This window comes from Dermacentor albipictus, chromosome 1, assembly GCF_038994185.2.
Source record: "Dermacentor albipictus isolate Rhodes 1998 colony chromosome 1, USDA_Dalb.pri_finalv2, whole genome shotgun sequence".
Taxonomy (NCBI): domain Eukaryota; kingdom Metazoa; phylum Arthropoda; class Arachnida; order Ixodida; family Ixodidae; genus Dermacentor; species Dermacentor albipictus.
The window spans coordinates 99168416-99186398 of record NC_091821.1 but is presented as its reverse complement, the minus strand read 5'-3'; the positions used below and the strand labels follow the sequence as shown (position 1 = coordinate 99186398).

At 49.6% G+C, this 17983-nt stretch overlaps 2 protein-coding genes across 2 annotated transcripts in view; one reads left to right on the top strand and one right to left on the bottom strand.

Moving 5' to 3' along the window:
* The window catches only part of LOC135917529 (uncharacterized), a 118424-nt gene that overhangs the window by 52176 nt on the left and 48265 nt on the right, over positions 1–17983 (top strand). Inside the window, exon 2 of the mRNA XM_070523696.1 lies at positions 3584–3712. Within this exon, the coding sequence (XP_070379797.1) occupies positions 3584–3712 (129 nt within the window). The remainder of the gene's footprint in view (positions 1–3583; positions 3713–17983) is intronic.
* LOC135917527 (ubiquitin-conjugating enzyme E2 Z-like) lies at positions 884–16833 on the bottom strand. Its single transcript, XM_065451107.1, has 3 exons — positions 16676–16833; positions 1837–2063; positions 884–1727 (listed from the first exon to the last, which is right to left on the bottom strand). Exons 1-3 carry the CDS (start codon positions 16730–16732, stop codon positions 1058–1060), a joined length of 954 nt encoding a protein of 317 aa, XP_065307179.1. The 5' UTR covers positions 16733–16833; the 3' UTR covers positions 884–1057.

Genomic DNA, 17983 nt, shown 5'->3' with positions numbered 1-17983 from the left:
GAGCTTCACATGATCCGCTCATTATCTGTATGCTCTGCATCAAGATGGCAAGTTGGGCCAGTTGGTTGGGATTCATAGTAAGGTTCGTTACAGTGCAACACAAAACAAGGACAAAAGAAGGTACCAAACGACGACACAGCGTTACAGCACTGTGATCTTAAGTGCTGTAACGAACCTTGCCATGAATGTGTACGCTCTGTTCCAGTCTATCTGCATCAGGCCCGTGAGACATGATCAGTTTCGATTTTTTTTACCAAGCTTTATTCCAGGGCTCTTTCATAACAATATATGATGTACTTTCGGGCTTTGTAAGTATGCGCAATAAAATATGCACCTAGAAAATGTTACCTGCACCAATGTTGTCACTATGCATAGAGAGCCTTTACTTTCTAAACATGTTGAGCAGTCAATTTTCCTTCGCGATAATCTGTAACAAGCGTTTACCTGGCAGAGTATTACCTGACATTACCTGAGTGCATTACCAAGAATGAGTGCCTCTTTACCCTGAAGCAGCCTCGTAAAATGCAATATTATTTTTAAAAGGGTAATAAAGCTATTGTTACCTCGTTTTGCAATTTTTAATACTACACATATATTCGATATTCGATTCGATATTCGAAGACAGTTTTTCGCCTTATTCGTATTCGATTCGTATTCGAAAATTTCAATATTCGCACACCCCTAATTATTAGTTACAAAAATTAAGAAAAAATAAAAACAAAACAAGCATATAAGTTGTCTATTCGAACGATATATATGCAGGCAACCTTTATTTAAAAGTTGTCACAGCGCGATGCCTTCAGTTGAGGAGTGAATGTCGCGGTACGCGGCGTATTGGCAGAAGTCCCATCCAGACCCGTCTCACACAAAGAAAAGCTCTATGGAATTTTGTACGGCGCTTTTATTTCGGTGCAGGGACATGCATACACGGCCTCATTCTTTGCCACATACCGCGGGCCTTGCCGCAGCTTGCTGTGAAGCTAACTTCGCCTCCGAAATCCGGCCCCGAGATCCCGCAGACCTAGCCGCAGCCTGCTGGGAAGCGCACGTCGCCGCCTCAGAAGTCTCCGAGATGGGAACATTCTTCGGGCTTCTTGGGATTGGCTTCGGCCGTGTCGGTGACCTCGTGCTCCTGAGCGGAGGCCTGACCACTGGCAGCGGCGACCGCAGCGGCGATGGCAGCGACCGCTCTATTCCTGAGCTCGGCTTCCTTCTTGAGACGGCGCAGACGCATGAGCAGCTCTTCGTACTGGAACACTGCTACCCTCGAAGCAGTGTACGTGTCTCTCATAACGCGGCCCGTAAGGTGTTGCTGGGCCTTCGCTGCTTCTTCGTACCCATTGTACAGCTCGAGGAATGTCTTCAAGATCTGTTCCCTGAAAGCCGGAGGGCAGCGAGCGCTGCCATTGAGGGCGGCTTCAACTTGGTCGCACACGGCGACCCTGATTGTCTCATGCTGAATGAACTGGTTGTAGATGCCAGAGTCGCCCGGTTGCTCTTCGGTTTTGCATCCGTAAAAGTAAGGTTCGGCGTCCATCATCGACTGCACGGAGACTAGCAAGTTTGACAGGTAGTCAACGGGGACCCAACCTGGTCCAGGCGCCGTTCCGAGGGTGCTCAAGCAGACCTTGCCATTCGCGTAGAGGTTCACGTTGAAGCGCACGCGGCCTTCGTCAGTGGTCATAAGGCGCATGCGGGGTGGATTCATGGGGTAGTCCGCTGGGAACCTGATCAGAGAGAGAGATAGAGAGAGAATGTGGGAACGGGTGGCGAGGAGCTGGGAGATCGGTAAACGGGGGAACGACAGAGAGATAAAAGGAACCCGAGAGACGGTACCTGATGAGGAACTGGAAGAAGCCGCCCTCGTAGGGCGTTCCAGAGGAGCCCACGATGAGGGCGTGAATCTTAGTCAAGTCATGCTGTTCACGTGTGATGAACACCCTAGCCGGCGGCTCGGCGTAGAAGTGCGCCACTTCCTTTCTGATCCGGTTGAGGCATTGCAGCGACGGTCGCGCTGACTCCTCCACCAGCGGGTCCCAGGGCCTGCGGCTGGCCAGCGATCCCTGCATCGTTCCGCGAAGAGCAACGGGCGCCTTCTGAGCTCTGCGAACACCGGCCGCGCGCGCGCACCGCCCGACGAACGCGCCTTGCACACTTCGTTCTCGCCATCGTCTGATTACTCGTAAAATTAAGTTGGCATACTGCGAATGCGAGTAGCATTCTTTGTTTTGTTTCACTTGGGTTATCACGCGGCACAACGTCGCAATAGAGTTAAATACAAACACGCAGGCCCGTTTGATAATACTGCAACAGTGACTTATAAAATGTGTTGTCCATAATCTATCTTTCAACTTTAACTTGATCGCTGTTCAGTTTCACACCTTTTAGAACGTTTTCGCGAATTTTCTTCTTACTTTTATTTCACTATAGTAAAACTCAGTGATTTAACAAACGTTTTATATATTTTGATATTTTTTTTCCCGCTGCATAAGAGCTCGCTGCGAATCGTGTGCGTGCGGCAGCCCCCGCACAATAACGTTATTTTCAGCATTAACATGTTTTTCTTTTACTTTATCTTTTCAGAGCACATAAGCAACCTACACAGTGCAAATTTTTGGTACATGTCAGCATAAAGTGGCCCGTCATTTTTTTTTTCAATATGCGACATCTCTGTTGTTTTTTATTTACTTCTGTCTTTTGTATACCAAAGACTGAATGCTTGTAGAGGGCGTAGGCCCTTAGTCAGAGCCTCCTGATGGCGTCTTGTCGACACTCTCAAGAATCTACATGGTGTGACGAAGGTTTTACATGGTTTTATAACGGCGGTGGAAACCATGTTTAAAGGGTAAACTTTGGACACTACCTAGATTTATGAGCCCAACACGCATTTAAAGCGCCTTCGCACCTGGGAGTCGCAACCGCTTTGCAGCTACAGTCAAACGCCTTTATAACGAAGCGCTTGGGACTTCCAAAATCCTTCGCTATACAGGTCAGTTCGCTGTAAAGATCGCGCACCTTAGCGCTCGCAACAAAGCAGGCTAAGTACGCTGAGAAAAATTAAAGCTTTATAACATGAACTCAAGAGATACTCTGTGAATTAGGTGGTCAATTTTCTTTTGCACACTTCATCCAACGAAATGTTCGACTGCACCTGACGCTATGGCATCGAGGTTTTCGGCATAGTCGGCGGCGAAATGCGAGAGTGATGCAAACTACAGATGCAGAGTTTCGAACGCCACTATTACCTGCCTCGTCAAAATTATTGGTTAGTATGCAGGCTCTGCTGCCTTCGTTGACATTCGCCTTCATTCCGCCCTTGATGACCTCGGCGATGTCGTCAGTTTCGAGCAGGTCATCAAGCAGGTTGAATCTATAAGGGAAAGGGGGGCGAGGGGGGTGCTATAGTTCATGACTACTGCGGTGTCCGGGCTTTCCCGCATGGCCTGGCGAATCAATGAGCAGGGCGTACGAGCAGGGCGTACGAGCAGGCCGTGAGAATACTCGCTTTATTCTTACTTGGCTGTGGCAGTGCGAGTGAAGGCGCATGCCACTGCTGGTTTCTTTTTTTTTTCTTCTTCTGCAGGAACTGCGCATCCACAGCTGAAGCTGTCGCTGCAATCATTTACAAGTACAAAACACTTGTGACTTACAAGCTCGCTGTCAAGGCATGTGGCGAGAGCTCGAGTGTAACAGAAGTGAAAGGCAGCGAGAGGTAAGCATGAGTGCAACATGACACACGGACTCGGGTGCGGCCCCTCCATCCGCATGGTTAAAAAAAAAAAAAAAATCGTTGACTCCCGGTGAACGACACATGTCTTTAGTTGTCTCTTATGCTCCGGAACCACGAAGACATAAACTCGTTCCGTGCGAAAGCCGGCGCGAACGCGTGAACGACGCGAATCTCGAGACATCTCGAGCTGGGGACTGGCAGGCCGCGATGTGAACGTCGCCGCGAGTTGCTCCTTGGTCGCTCGCTAGTCGTGGTCGGTCACGCGGCTTTTCTCAACCACCGGTGTGAACGCCGCAAGAATGCGCAAGAATGCGCAAGAAATAGGAAAATGACAGAACTGGACTTGAGAGGTAAGAAGTCCGCGCTTAGCGCGCGTCTAGCGTGCGGATGAACCGCACGTGTGTTCTCCGAGAGCGTACGCCGCCAGCTCCTGGAGCAGCTGAAAAAAAAAATTGAAAAAAGAATTATGAGGTTTTAGGTGCCAATGCCATGATCTGATTATGAGGCACGCCGTAGCGGGGACTCGGGATCAATTTTGACCACCTGAGGTCCTTTAACGCTATATCCATATTCGAAAACACAATCAGTTTGCTACATTTAACCTGCGGGCGAGGGTGGAGGTCCGAATAAAGTATTATAATCAGCCGCGCCCAAAAACTGGTGCACCCTACGGCATGAATGCGTTGGATTATCAAATGCAGGAACTATTTAATCTTAATCCTCGTTTTTTCATGTATTCTACGTGCATATTACGGGATTCGTAGTTTGTTTCTCCGGTGTCCTCGGTGAGCTAAACAAGACATCTTGTTTATATCTTGGGGAAATTAGGGGCATCGTAGGGTCACTATGCAAGCAATGTTCCAAACAGGTAGGTTAAATGCGCAGTTTTCAGTAGAATACGTATGCAAGCTAGCGGTCCATAGCGTTATCAGTCTGTTTTACGAGCGGTGTAAGATTTACACGGGTGCGCTGGCATAATGACAACTATACAGCTGAGGTCGAATTTTGCGAACATACGCCAAGTTTATGTGCGATTGTAAATACGTGTTGATGAAATACAACGTTAAAAAATTGTAAGCAAGTGTTAGAAAGTATTACGCTTCTGCTATTAGCTAGGTTTCCCTATGTCCAAAGAGAACTCTGCGTTTCAGGTATTTTATAGTTTGAAGGAACAGGCAGCATATTTAAGTGGAATGTGTCGCGCAGTTTTAATGTTTCTGGCATATTTAGAAGCATTACTAAAAATGATTGAAGCCTCATCTTTTTTCTTCATACTTTTTTGTGCGTGATATATTAGTTTCGTCTGGCGTCCTCAGTGAACTAAAGGAGGCAGCTTCGTTATCTTTGGCGACGGTAAGGACAAGTTATTGCGTGACCTGTAGGTGAAGTTCAAAATAAATAGGTAATTGGGGCTTGTGCAATAAATTACATATGCTAGCACTCCAGAGTGTTTGAGTGTATCTAACGAGCGGGGAAGAATGGAGTCGCTACCCTGGCAGAACTATAAAAGCCCCCAAGAACAAATTTTGCGAAAATTGGTGGCACACTATGGAAACTCTCTGCGCAGGGACGTTCCGAAAGTAAGTTTCGTCATTTATTTTCATACGGAAACTTATTGCAAAAAAGTAAAGAATACAACATGGCATCATAAACTGCACATATTGCACTATTTTTCCACATAGTCGCAACCGACATTGATACATTTGTCGTAGCGTGTAATCACTTTGAAGAAACCACTCTGGTATAACTCGGTGCACTACGATGCAAGAAATTGTCGCACAGCCTGCTCCACCTTAGCATTGTTTTGGAAATGACGTCGCGAGAGTGCGGTTTTCACTCCAGGGAACAGGTGGCCATTCATACCGGATAACAGAACGCACTTCCATTGGCGACCGCGTTGTCAGCACACGTCAGTCTGCCATCGTGATTTGTGCTCTAATAACCTCGGGCACCTATATATATATATATATATATATATATATATATATATATATATATATATATATATATATATATATATATATATATATATATATATATATATATGTATGTGTATATATATATATATGTGTATATATGTGTATGTATATATATATATATATATATATATATATATATATATATATATATATATATATATATATATATATATATATATATATATATACACACGCACAGGGTGTCCCAGCTAACCTGGACCAACATATCAATTGCAAAGTTGTAGGGCACCTTAAATAACCTCCGAATCGAGCATTTATTTTGTGCTGAAGTGGTCCTGGTTGTTTTAAAGAGAGAGAGAGAGAGAGAGAGAGAGAGAGAGAGAGAGAGAGGGGGTCAGATCGTCTCCCCCTTTTTTATAGAAATTGTTGGTGCGCCACTGGTACTGGACTACGCATTCTTTCGCAGAACTGTCATCCGCTGCTGTGCCTCATCGCCCAAAAAGCAGGCTGAGTTTGAAACATATACAAATGGGCATAAATCCAAACAGTTGCCTTAAAGAGGAGAAACCTATAACGTGCCCCGAATGCGAGCAGACACCGTCGCCAAACCCATATGCCTATAAACTGTTCGGCGCCTGCGAGAGACTCTGCCATAATTGTAGAGAAGAGCGCCCAGCAACGGTACAGCAAGATATGCAAGACCGAGGCAGGGTTAGTACAGAACATTTGATTAAAAATTCAAGGGTTTTAAGGATGCCGAAGGCCAAAATTAAAGGAAGCGAAAACAAACCTTAGTCGTAGACATGCACTGAAAAGCAGCGAAATGCTCTTCTTAGCTGCAATAAATTGCAGCTAAGCAGCTGCTGAGGTGGACACACGCTTCAAGCTCTTCAGGTGACATTTATCAAGTTTACATCCCCATTGCAATGACGTCACTCGCCTTCCAGTATGGTTTTTAGTAGTGTCAAAATTCAGCAAAAGGTCGTCGTGTTAAAGCATGGCTCGAACTTACTTTCTGCCAGACAGTTCTGGAGCCTACAGCTCAAAAATGCTATAAACGCTGCGGTGTGAACCAACTAGCAAGACAACGTAATGGCGGCCAGACTTGGTAGCTTGATGCGGCTTTGCCTAGTTTCACGATGGAAACAGTGATTTAAACAAGCCTGTCGTTCATGGCTGTGAACACACCACATTGCAACTACATAGCTGCACTCGCGCAAGAAAGGGATGGTTTCCCGGCAGTGTCCACGGCATAGCCCCTATGCAGAGTTTGTCACTAAGAATGTTCAAAAGTCGTCCGCAACCCCAGTTTTCAAGGAAATCGAGGAGCACGTTTATATTCAAGGATTTTTAATCATTTCTTTTAAAATTGAAGGTTTTTCATGGATGAGACAAGAATATAAGCGGACGAGCATAAGAGACGACTCGCAAAGCTGGCAACGTCTCTTCGACATCAATAACGAAAGCGAACGAAAAACTAACGTTAAACAAGTCTGCTCACTTTCTTCGCTGAAGTCACACGCACACGAGAAAGTGCAGATACAGGGACGTGCCATACTACGCTTAAAATCTTCAAAAAATGATTTTGCGCTTACCGCTGCACCGTTCTTGTTCAATTTCGCAAAGAGGTCGCATTTCGGGGTCTACGTCGTTCAATGCAACACTTGGCACAGTTATTTGCCTAATTTTGAATGAACAAAAAGAAAGAACAACGTTGCCTTCACTTATGGGGATGCAAGCTGTTGCCGAGACGGTGCCAGCATAAATCTATGCCATCGCCAGCTGAGAGCTGCAGAAAGCAGCCGTTCAGAGAGGGTTTACGCGTGTTCCAGACAAGAGTTTCCTATAATTACTAGAGGGAACTGTCGCGCTGCGATCGTTCAGCCACCATGGGAATGATGTATAGCACATGGATTTGTCTGATCTTCGTGACTGTGGATTAAGACATTCTTGTGGCTTCGTTTATTACGCTTTAGCTAGCCTAAATTAGGCTAAATTTCAAAGCAGTTTATACTTTTTTTTTAATGCAGAGGGTAATAAGACTCTGCAAGCACGCATAATCGCTGCTAATTGCAGTGCTCCCGCTTGTCTATGCGTCCGTGGCATAAGGGCTTCTAATCGGGCTTTTGTGCTAGAGGTCCTGTGTTCGAATCCTGTCATCGAACAGTTTTATTAATGTTTATTGAATTATTTATAACGCAGTACTCTCTTTAAAGTGATCATTCTGCACAGTCACGAAGCCATTTAAAGCCAGAAGGACGAAGTTTAGGCAAATCCATGTTTTACCCATCATTTCCATGTCGGCTGAACTGCCCTGACTAAAGGGAAATCTGGCGCTGCGATCGTTCGACTATCATGGGAATGATGGTAAGTACAGGCTGCGGATTGCTATTCTGTTGATTGGCGAACTAGTCTAGAGGTATCTTTAGGTGTTTTGGCTTCGCTCCAAGCGCACTTGCTATAAGTGCGCTTGGAGCGCTTGCTATATAACGCGCAGTGGGGCAGTGCGGCGCAAAGCTGTCTGCCTTGGTTCTGTTGCACGAAGTGGCAATAGAGCGCTGGGCTAGCGGCTGGGCAGATGTTTGTGTCGCGGTGTGGTGACGAAGCCCTGACGAGAAAGCGACGGCGTCGTAAACTTTGAGAGAACCTGTTTTGACCTTGGTTTGTGAAGTGTGTTAGGTTGGCGCCTGCTTTATCAAACTTCAGAAGAGCAAAATGAAAGTACTACTGATACAAGCACAATGTAAGTACATGTTCTATGCTTAGAACTTTTAAAGCACGTAGAAAACGTGGCGTGCTTACTAATAAGCTTAAGTGGGGCTTTCATTAAAATGCGTCCCGATTCTGCATCTACTGACGCTTTCTTGTGGGATGCCTAATCGGGCCAACGTTTACCGGTCCACCGGTTATATGCCCTATGCATTACATGGTTTGCCCAGCTAGATTATTTTCTCTTAATGTCCAATATAATATCAGCGTTCCCTGTTTGCTCTCTGATCCACACTTCTCTCTTCCTGCCTCTTACCGCTGCACGTAATATCTTTCGTTCAGTCGCTCTTAGCGTGGTCAGTATGAAGATGTAACTTACTGCTTTGGTACAGCTGTTTGGCTTCTTGTACGTGCTTATATTTGCAGTGCGAGCCCGAAAGCTGTAAAGTTTAGCTGCACACATGTGCTGGGTTTTTAATAAGCTGCCAGTAACCTTTTTTTACTAGTGATGCAGAGTGCAATGGGAAGACCGCTGAGTGCTTGCATAACGCATTTTGTTTACTACACAGACAGTTGTACTTATAGTGGCTTGACAATCGGATTGAGGGCTTCATTACGCATTGCTCGTTTATGTGCTCATTGAAACGTGTGTTTCAGGACATTTGAGAACACAACTTACTTTTGTTAGGAAAGGTTGCTGCTTCCTGGCTGTAGTCTGCTGTCGCAAAACGGGTCAGCGTAAAGCCACGCCATGACAGCTGCTGGCGCGCGCTTCAGAAGAAGCGGTACAACACAACATATAATTAAGCATACTCATAGGAGGCCACAAGCGTCCCAGCTAGCACTGCAGCAGATGTGCTTAGAAATATACTTGAATACGCTCAGCAATCGTGACAGCCGACGCAGCCTTTCGAAAGAGCGACAGAGTTCGCACGTGCCTGTCGTCTACGTAAAAAGACGCGTTCGCAGCGAGCAGGAGTCGTAGCAGACGACACTTGTAGCATTCCTCTAAAAGGTGCTAACACTTTTTCTCCATGCAATATTTTTATTTCCATAAATACTTGATGAGTATTTTTATATAAGTACGTGCACTGTTGTTGCTGTTGTAAAAATAAATAAAGAATTATTCACTGGCGCTAAATCGGGAACAGAATTGCAGAACAATGCATAACCCTGGTCATGCAATGCCTCCTTTACTAGATGCCTGCCGCGTCGCTAGTCTTCCCATTGGAGCGGAGGTTCCCGTAGTTCAGGGTAGTCGCGGAGAGACAGCGCTCGCAGCCTACCCACTTCCTGTTGCGGAGGAAGTGACGATTACTAGGCTGGCACGCGCTCGACCAATGGCTTGACGAGAGACCGCGGGTCCAGCCTCCGGGATCGCAAAAGACGCCGTTGAAATCTCGGAGGCAGGGCTGCGTGATTTAGGTTTGCAGCGGCCACCGCAGCTAGCGCTCGCAGCCGACCCAGGTGGCGAAGAGTAAAGAGAAGAGGGGCAGGAACCAGCTTCTCGGCTCACGCGGCAGGCATCTAGTAAAGGACGCATTGCCCTGGTGTGCCCTGGTGGTGAACCGTGCTTCAACCTTAAAGTCATGCAAAAGTTCGGTAATGTATTGTGCATTATATAAGATACTGCAGAAAAAAAAATTACGCGAAAATATTTTAGTATAGCTTCGTTTACTGCGCCGCAAGCAAACGCTACTAGTCTAAAGATCGAAGTCAGTCCGAAGCCCGTGTTTCCCATCATTCCCATGTAAGTTGAGGCAACGCTCAGGGACGCCCCCGTAGACACTAGCGCCACATTTCCCTCTAGGGTACTTATTTAGAAACTCTATGGTATGTGTGCGAACGCTGAGAAACGCGCTATGAATGAGGCGTGTAAAGCAGTCGGGCTCCTCTCTTGCGCTTCGCTCTGTACACACTGCGCCATCTAGCGGCGTCCACGCGTGGCCTGCGAGATGCGTGGCGAATTGGTGTGCGCGAACGTTGTGAAACGCGCCATGAATGAGGCGTGTAAAAATAGCCGGGCTCCCCTCGCGCTTCACTCTGGTCACACTACGCCATCTAGCGGCGCCTCCGGAAAGTCCACGCTTGGCCTGCGAGATGCGTGGCGAGTCGGTGGTGCGAACGCCGAGAAACGCGTCATGAATAAGGCACGTTAAGGAGCCAGGCTTCTCTCTCGCGCTTCCATCAGTACACGCTCCGCCACCTAGCGGCACCGCCGCCAATTCCATGCGTGGTCGCCGAGGTGTGGAGATGCGCCAGTGTGCCATAATGCTGACAAACGCGCTATGAATGAGGCGTGTAAAGCAGTCGGGCTCCTCTCTTGCGCTTCGCTCTGTACACACTGCGCCATCTAGCGGCGTCCACGCGTGGCCTGCGAGATGCGTGGCGAATTGGTGTGCGCGAACGTTGTGAAACGCGCCATGAATGAGGCGTGTAAAATAGCCGGACTCCTCTCTTGCGCTTCGCTCTGGACACAATGCGCCATCTAGCGGCGCCTCCGGAAAGTCCACGCTTGGCCTGCGAGATGCGTGGCGAGTCGGTGGTGCGAACGCCGAGAAACGCGTCATGAATAAGGCACGTTAAGGAGCCAGGCTTCTCTCTCGCGCTTCCATCAGTACACGCTCCGCCACCTAGCGGCACCGCCGCCAATTCCATGCGTGGTCGCCGAGGTGTGGAGATGCGCCAGTGTGCCATAATGCTGACAAACGCGCTATGAATGAGGCGTGTAAAGCAGTCGGGCTCCTCTCTTGCGCTTCGCTCTGTACACACTGCGCCATCTAGCGGCGTCCACGCGTGGCCTGCGAGATGCGTGGCGAATTGGTGTGCGCGAACGTTGTGAAACGCGCCATGAATGAGGCGTGTAAAAATAGCCGGGCTCCCCTCGCGCTTCACTCTGGTCACACTACGCCATCTAGCGGCGCCTCCGGAAAGTCCACGCTTGGCCTGCGAGATGCGTGGCGAGTCGGTGGTGCGAACGCCGAGAAACGCGTCATGAATAAGGCACGTTAAGGAGCCAGGCTTCTCTCTCGCGCTTCCATCAGTACACGCTCCGCCACCTAGCGGCGCCGCCGCCAATTCCATGCGTGGTCGCCGAGGTGTGGGGATGCGCCAGTGTGCCCTAATGCTGAGAAACGCGCTATGAATGAGGCGTGTAAAGCAGTCGGGCTCCTCTCTTGCGCTTCGCTCTGTACACACTGCGCCATCTAGCGGCGTCCACGCGTGGCCTGCGAGATGCGTGGCGAATTGGTGTGCGCGAACGTTGTGAAACGCGCCATGAATGAGGCGTGTAAAAATAGCCGGGCTCCCCTCGCGCTTCACTCTGGTCACACTACGCCATCTAGCGGCGCCTCCGGAAAGTCCACGCTTAACCTGCGAGATGCGTGGCGAGTCGGTGGTGCGAACGCCGAGAAACGCGTCATGAATAAGGCACGTTAAGGAGCCAGGCTTCTCTCTCGCGCTTCCATCAGTACACGCTCCGCCACCTAGCGGCGCCGCCGCCAATTCCATGCGTGGTCGCCGAGGTGTGGGGATGCGCCAGTGTGCCCTAATGCTGAGAAACGCGCTATGAATGAGGCGTGTAAAGCAGTCGGGCTCCTCTGTTGCGCTTCGCTCTGTACACACTGCGCCATCTAGCGGCGTCCACGCGTGGCCTGCGAGATTCGTGGCGAATTGGTGTGCGCGAACGTTGTGAAACGCGCCATGAATGAGGCGTGTAAAAATAGCCGGGCTCCCCTCGCGCTTCACTCTGGTCACACTACGCCATCTAGCGGCGCCTCCGGAAAGTCCACGCTTGGCCTGCGAGATGCGTGGCGAGTCGGTGGTGCGAACGCCGAGAAACGCGTCATGAATAAGGCACGTTAAGGAGCCAGGCTTCTCTCTCGCGCTTCCATCAGTACACGCTCCGCCACCTAGCGGCACCGCCGCCAATTCCATGCGTGGTCGCCGAGGTGTGGAGATGCGCCAGTGTGCCATAATGCTGACAAACGCGCTATGAATGAGGCGTGTAAAGCAGTCGGGCTCCTCTCTTGCGCTTCGCTCTGTACACACTGCGCCATCTAGCGGCGTCCACGCGTGGCCTGCGAGATGCGTGGCGAATTGGTGTGCGCGAACGTTGTGAAACGCGCCATGAATGAGGCGTGTAAAAATAGCCGGGCTCCCCTCGCGCTTCACTCTGGTCACACTACGCCATCTAGCGGCGCCTCCGGAAAGTCCACGCTTGGCCTGCGAGATGCGTGGCGAGTCGGTGGTGCGAACGCCGAGAAACGCGTCATGAATAAGGCACGTTAAGGAGCCAGGCTTCTCTCTCGCGCTTCCATCAGTACACGCTCCGCCACCTAGCGGCACCGCCGCCAATTCCATGCGTGGTCGCCGAGGTGTGGAGATGCGCCAGTGTGCCATAATGCTGACAAACGCGCTATGAATGAGGCGTGTAAAGCAGTCGGGCTCCTCTCTTGCGCTTCGCTCTGTACACACTGCGCCATCTAGCGGCGTCCACGCGTGGCCTGCGAGATGCGTGGCGAATTGGTGTGCGCGAACGTTGTGAAACGCGCCATGAATGAGGCGTGTAAAAATAGCCGGGCTCCCCTCGCGCTTCACTCTGGTCACACTACGCCATCTAGCGGCGCCTCCGGAAAGTCCACGCTTGGCCTGCGAGATGCGTGGCGAGTCGGTGGTGCGAACGCCGAGAAACGCGTCATGAATAAGGCACGTTAAGGAGCCAGGCTTCTCTCTCGCGCTTCCATCAGTACACGCTCCGCCACCTAGCGGCGCCGCCGCCAATTCCATGCGTGGTCGCCGAGGTGTGGGGACGCGCCAGTGTGCCATAATGCTGACAAACGCGCTATGAATGAGGCGTGTAAAGCAGTCGGGCTCCTCTCTTGCGCTTCGCTCTGTACACACTGCGCCATCTAGCGGCGTCCACGCGTGGCCTGCGAGATGCGTGGCGAATTGGTGTGCGCGAACGTTGTGAAACGCGCCATGAATGAGGCGTGTAAAAATAGCCGGGCTCCCCTCGCGCTTCACTCTGGTCACACTACGCCATCTAGCGGCGCCTCCGGAAAGTCCACGCTTGGCCTGCGAGATGCGTGGCGAGTCGGTGGTGCGAACGCCGAGAAACGCGTCATGAATAAGGCACGTTAAGGAGCCAGGCTTCTCTCTCGCGCTTCCATCAGTACACGCTCCGCCACCTAGCGGCACCGCCGCCAATTCCATGCGTGGTCGCCGAGGTGTGGAGATGCGCCAGTGTGCCATAATGCTGACAAACGCGCTATGAATGAGGCGTGTAAAGCAGTCGGGCTCCTCTCTTGCGCTTCGCTCTGTACACACTGCGCCATCTAGCGGCGTCCACGCGTGGCCTGCGAGATGCGTGGCGAATTGGTGTGCGCGAACGTTGTGAAACGCGCCATGAATGAGGCGTGTAAAAATAGCCGGGCTCCCCTCGCGCTTCACTCTGGTCACACTACGCCATCTAGCGGCGCCTCCGGAAAGTCCACGCTTGGCCTGCGAGATGCGTGGCGAGTCGGTGGTGCGAACGCCGAGAAACGCGTCATGAATAAGGCACGTTAAGGAGCCAGGCTTCTCTCTCGCGCTTCCATCAGTACACGTTCCGCCACCTATCGGCGCCGCCGCCAATTCCATGCGTGGTCGCCGAGGTGTGGGGATGCGCCAGTGTGCCCTAATGCTGAGAAACGCGCTATGAATGAGGCGTGTAAAGCAGTCGGGCTCCTCTCTTGCGCTTCGCTCTGTACACACTGCGCCATCTAGCGGCGTCCACGCGTGGCCTGCGAGATGCGTGGCGAATTGGTGTGCGCGAACGTTGTGAAACGCGCCATGAATGAGGCGTGTAAAAATAGCCGGGCTCCCCTCGCGCTTCACTCTGGTCACACTACGCCATCTAGCGGCGCCTCCGGAAAGTCCACGCTTGGCCTGCGAGATGCGTGGCGAGTCGGTGGTGCGAACGCCGAGAAACGCGTCATGAATAAGGCACGTTAAGGAGCCAGGCTTCTCTCTCGCGCTTCCATCAGTACACGCTCCGCCACCTAGCGGCGCCGCCGCCAATTCCATGCGTGGTCGCCGAGGTGTGGGGATGCGCCAGTGTGCCCTAATGCTGAGAAACGCGTCATGTATGAGGCATGTAATGTAGCCGGGCTCGCGCTTTCCTCTGGATACGCTACGCCATCTAGCGCCGCCGCCGCAAAGTCTACGCGTGGTCTCCAAGATGCATGGCTCGCTGGTGTGTGCTAACGCCGAGACGTCAGTCGCGCCAAAAAACGAGTCATGCGGTTCAAGCTTGAGGCGTGCGTTGCAGCTAGGTTACTCTCTCGTGCTTCTCTCTGGACACGCTGCGCCATCCAGCGCCGCCGCCGCGCAGTCTCCGAGATATATGGCGCGTCGGTGCGTGGGAACGCTCAAAATTATTGCCTCGCTGCACACGCGAATTCATGGTGCAGCGCTAAAGCGTTGCGGTTCTGTGCTTGAGGAGCCCGTGTGGCACCGTTCGATCCCGCCCAGCACCGGAAGAAACTTAAAATATTTTTTCTCTAGAAGAGCGGCGTGAAAGTGGTTAGGGCAGAAGTTGTCTGTTCGACAGACAGCAGGCCTGACAGCAGCCAGTAGCAAGTTGCCTATTCTGGCACAAACCAGTGGCCCAAACTAGTACACAACTTGATTAACTCGGTGAAACAGGTAAATACAGACATACCGGAAAGCGGCTAAAGTTCTTTAAAATGCTAATCGCATTAAATATTTATATACTGACCGTGGTCAAGCCTCTGAACATTAACAACCATACAATCCGGTGGACTCCTAGACACGCCGATATCTACGGAAACGAGCTAATGCACCAAGCGAGCCTTGCAGCACCACAGTAGGGAACAACTCGAATCACAAATCAAGCCGAGCCGCTGCTGTAAAGCTACCCGAACGTACAGCCTGTTGCAAAAAAAAAAGTAAGGTCAGTCGGCCATTGTCGGCAATCGGCAGTTGGCATTTACCTTTCTGAAGATGAGATAAAGTGTAGAATCACTGAACCCCAACAATACCTGGCAGAAACTGCCCCTTAGATACCAGAAGAACCATTCATCACTGCCCCACTAAGCATCTTTCAGAAACTGCCCCTTAGATATCAGATGAACCATTCATCACTGCCCTACTAAGCATCTTTCCAAGCCTTGTACACAGCGGCCAAACCGTAAGGCAGTAACGGGCCCTGTAAACTAACTTGTTTTAAGGAATACCCATTCCTCCGCACAATGCTGAAGCCAACAAGCGAGATCATCTTTCAAGCAAATAAAAAGTTTATTCTTTTATTCCTGCCATAGAATTTGGTCTGTCGTTTCAGCAAGCCAAGAGTTGTGACGCAAAGGCTAACAAGTCGTTCCATTTCTAATCAAAATAGGGCGTAAACATCGAAAGATAGTTAGTCAATCGATAGCTTCGCAATAAGGTAGTGAGATGCGCCACTGAGAGGCGTGCGAGTGCTTAGCTGGCGACGTTGCACTGACTCCAGTATAGGCTCACCAACTGACCTTAACCTCCGATTATGCCGTCTCCGGTATTGGCCCAGTGTACTCGGCCAGCTGGCTAAACAATGTGAGGGTAAGAGGCAAAAATATTTTGCTTTAAAAAAGAACGGCTAGCTTTCACGTTTAAAGAGGTTTGTTTACTTAAAAATGCTGTTAATGGCGTAGATTTGCGCGAACTAAGCAGTATTTCCATCATTGTTTGGAAGGTGCGCATGCGCATTCCTGCTGCCGTTCCCACCATCCTCGCTCCCCCCATTTCTTTTTCTATTTGCATGCCTGAAAATAACTTGCGGATTTGAAGCGGCCTCGCATGCTTGATATAACTCACGGAAACGCACAAGAAAACAGGGAATTAAAGTGTTCGCTGATATTGTCAGCGTTTACAGTAATGTGCGTGAACTGTGGTACACGTAAGCCATATTCACCGGTGCTGTGTTGAACTGAAACACATGTCACAAGGAAAACTTTAATGACATCTGAATCGAATCATGTTGGCGTATAATGCCATTTGTAGTCTGATACACGTTAATATATGTATAATGTAATTGAATATGTATATCTACAATATTACACATGCCTATATCTATAATATCAATCGAATGTGTTCGGGAAACTCATTCGGATGTTTCAGTAGCCTACATGTACTCTCTTTCGAACAGCAGCAGCATACAAACCGAACACTAAGCGACGAGAGCACAATATAAATTGTATTCTGTAACCATTTAGGCGCTTGTTTATTTCGTAAAATATAAAAGTAATAAGCAGTTTACCTGGTTAATTACAGACGGCTTCCTTGCATTTCTCTCCAGCGGTGCCATGTCGGACATATTGCTTGTTGACAATTAATTGGATTTATACGTGACTCGAGCCTCGTCTCGACTTCATATGGACAGTCATCTTTTATATTTGCCGACCTGCTTCGTGAAGTCGCTCACTGACCGATTCTTCAGCTCCGCGACTGGAGTTCCAAAGCTGTTGAAGAGTGCTGCCAACCCTAGAGAACTTTTCCCATATGTAGAGATTTTAGGTTTTGATTAGGAAAAGCTTATTATATCTATAGGGAAATGTTGTGAAGGAAAGAAAAACTGTTGTTCTGCAATAACTTGCACTTCAACATCATTTAGTCTTAAACGCAGCGATTTCATTAGTTAAATTTATAGAAACGAGCTTGGCAATAAATTTAAACTATACTTTCCCAGCCTACCTGCATAACAAGCAAGTTTGTTTATACAAAAAGTATGTTGCTAAATTGAAGAATTGTACTCTTAAAAAGCTAGAGAAACCTAAGAATTTTTTTAATCTGATTTAGGGGAAAACTGCCTTAGGAGGCTGGTAGCACTGCTGCTGAACCAATCAGCGGCGCAGGAGCAGGACTGGGAATGCGCTGATGGTTATCGTGCGAGTGGACGTGAACGGTAGCAATCGCGAGACATTTCGTCAATTTCGGTGTGGCGACGGGTAGGACGGCGCTCGCCGGTGTGACCATCGGTCGCTGTGAGTACCTCCTCGGTCGCCAGTCGCGGAATTCTGTCTGTCGTCGGTGTGAATGCTGCCGTAGAGCTTCGTAAGACCGAGACTGCCAAGACCTACAATAGTTTCAGACCTGCGCAAACCGCACTGCTTTAGCGCGCCTCCTATAGTTCACGCTTCTTGTCACTAGGGCCGTGATAGCTTCAGCAACCAGGGCGGTGGCTGACGCTAGGGGGCGCTGTTCAAAACTCGTCTTCTTTTACGTATTTGTATTAGGCAAGACTACTCGCGGACAACTTTCTGTGGCTATGGAGTGAAAATTACGTGGGCGGAGCTTCTGCACATGTGTTACCGTGCCGAGTAGTGCGCCAGCGTTTGACAGTGCTTTTGGTGGCTCGGAGAAGACGCTGAATCGACGCCGCTTCCACGGGCGACGGTTTTGCGTTTGCCCAGACGTGGCAGGGAAAAGCCGCAAAATAAGTAAACTTCTACATTCAGCGATGTGTTTTGTGTTATTTAACTGTTACTAATAAGGTGTTTATGTTTTCTCTTCTTAACATGGACGAAAACGCAGGACTCTTTTCACAAGCGCTCTCACTTTTGCGCGC

Excerpts from the sequence above, each read along its gene's own strand:
- LOC135917527 (XM_065451107.1), bottom strand. The coding sequence starts at position 16,732 with ATGTCCGACATGGCACCGCTGGAGAGAAATGCAAGGAAGCCGTCTGTA. Across the intron at positions 2,064-16,675 it reads AGCCGTCTGTAATTAACCAG|GGATCGCTGGCCAGCCGCAG; the intron begins GTAAACTGCTTA and ends GGAACGATGCAG. Across the intron at positions 1,728-1,836 it reads TTCTTCCAGTTCCTCATCAG|GTTCCCAGCGGACTACCCCA; the intron begins GTACCGTCTCTC and ends CTCTCTGATCAG.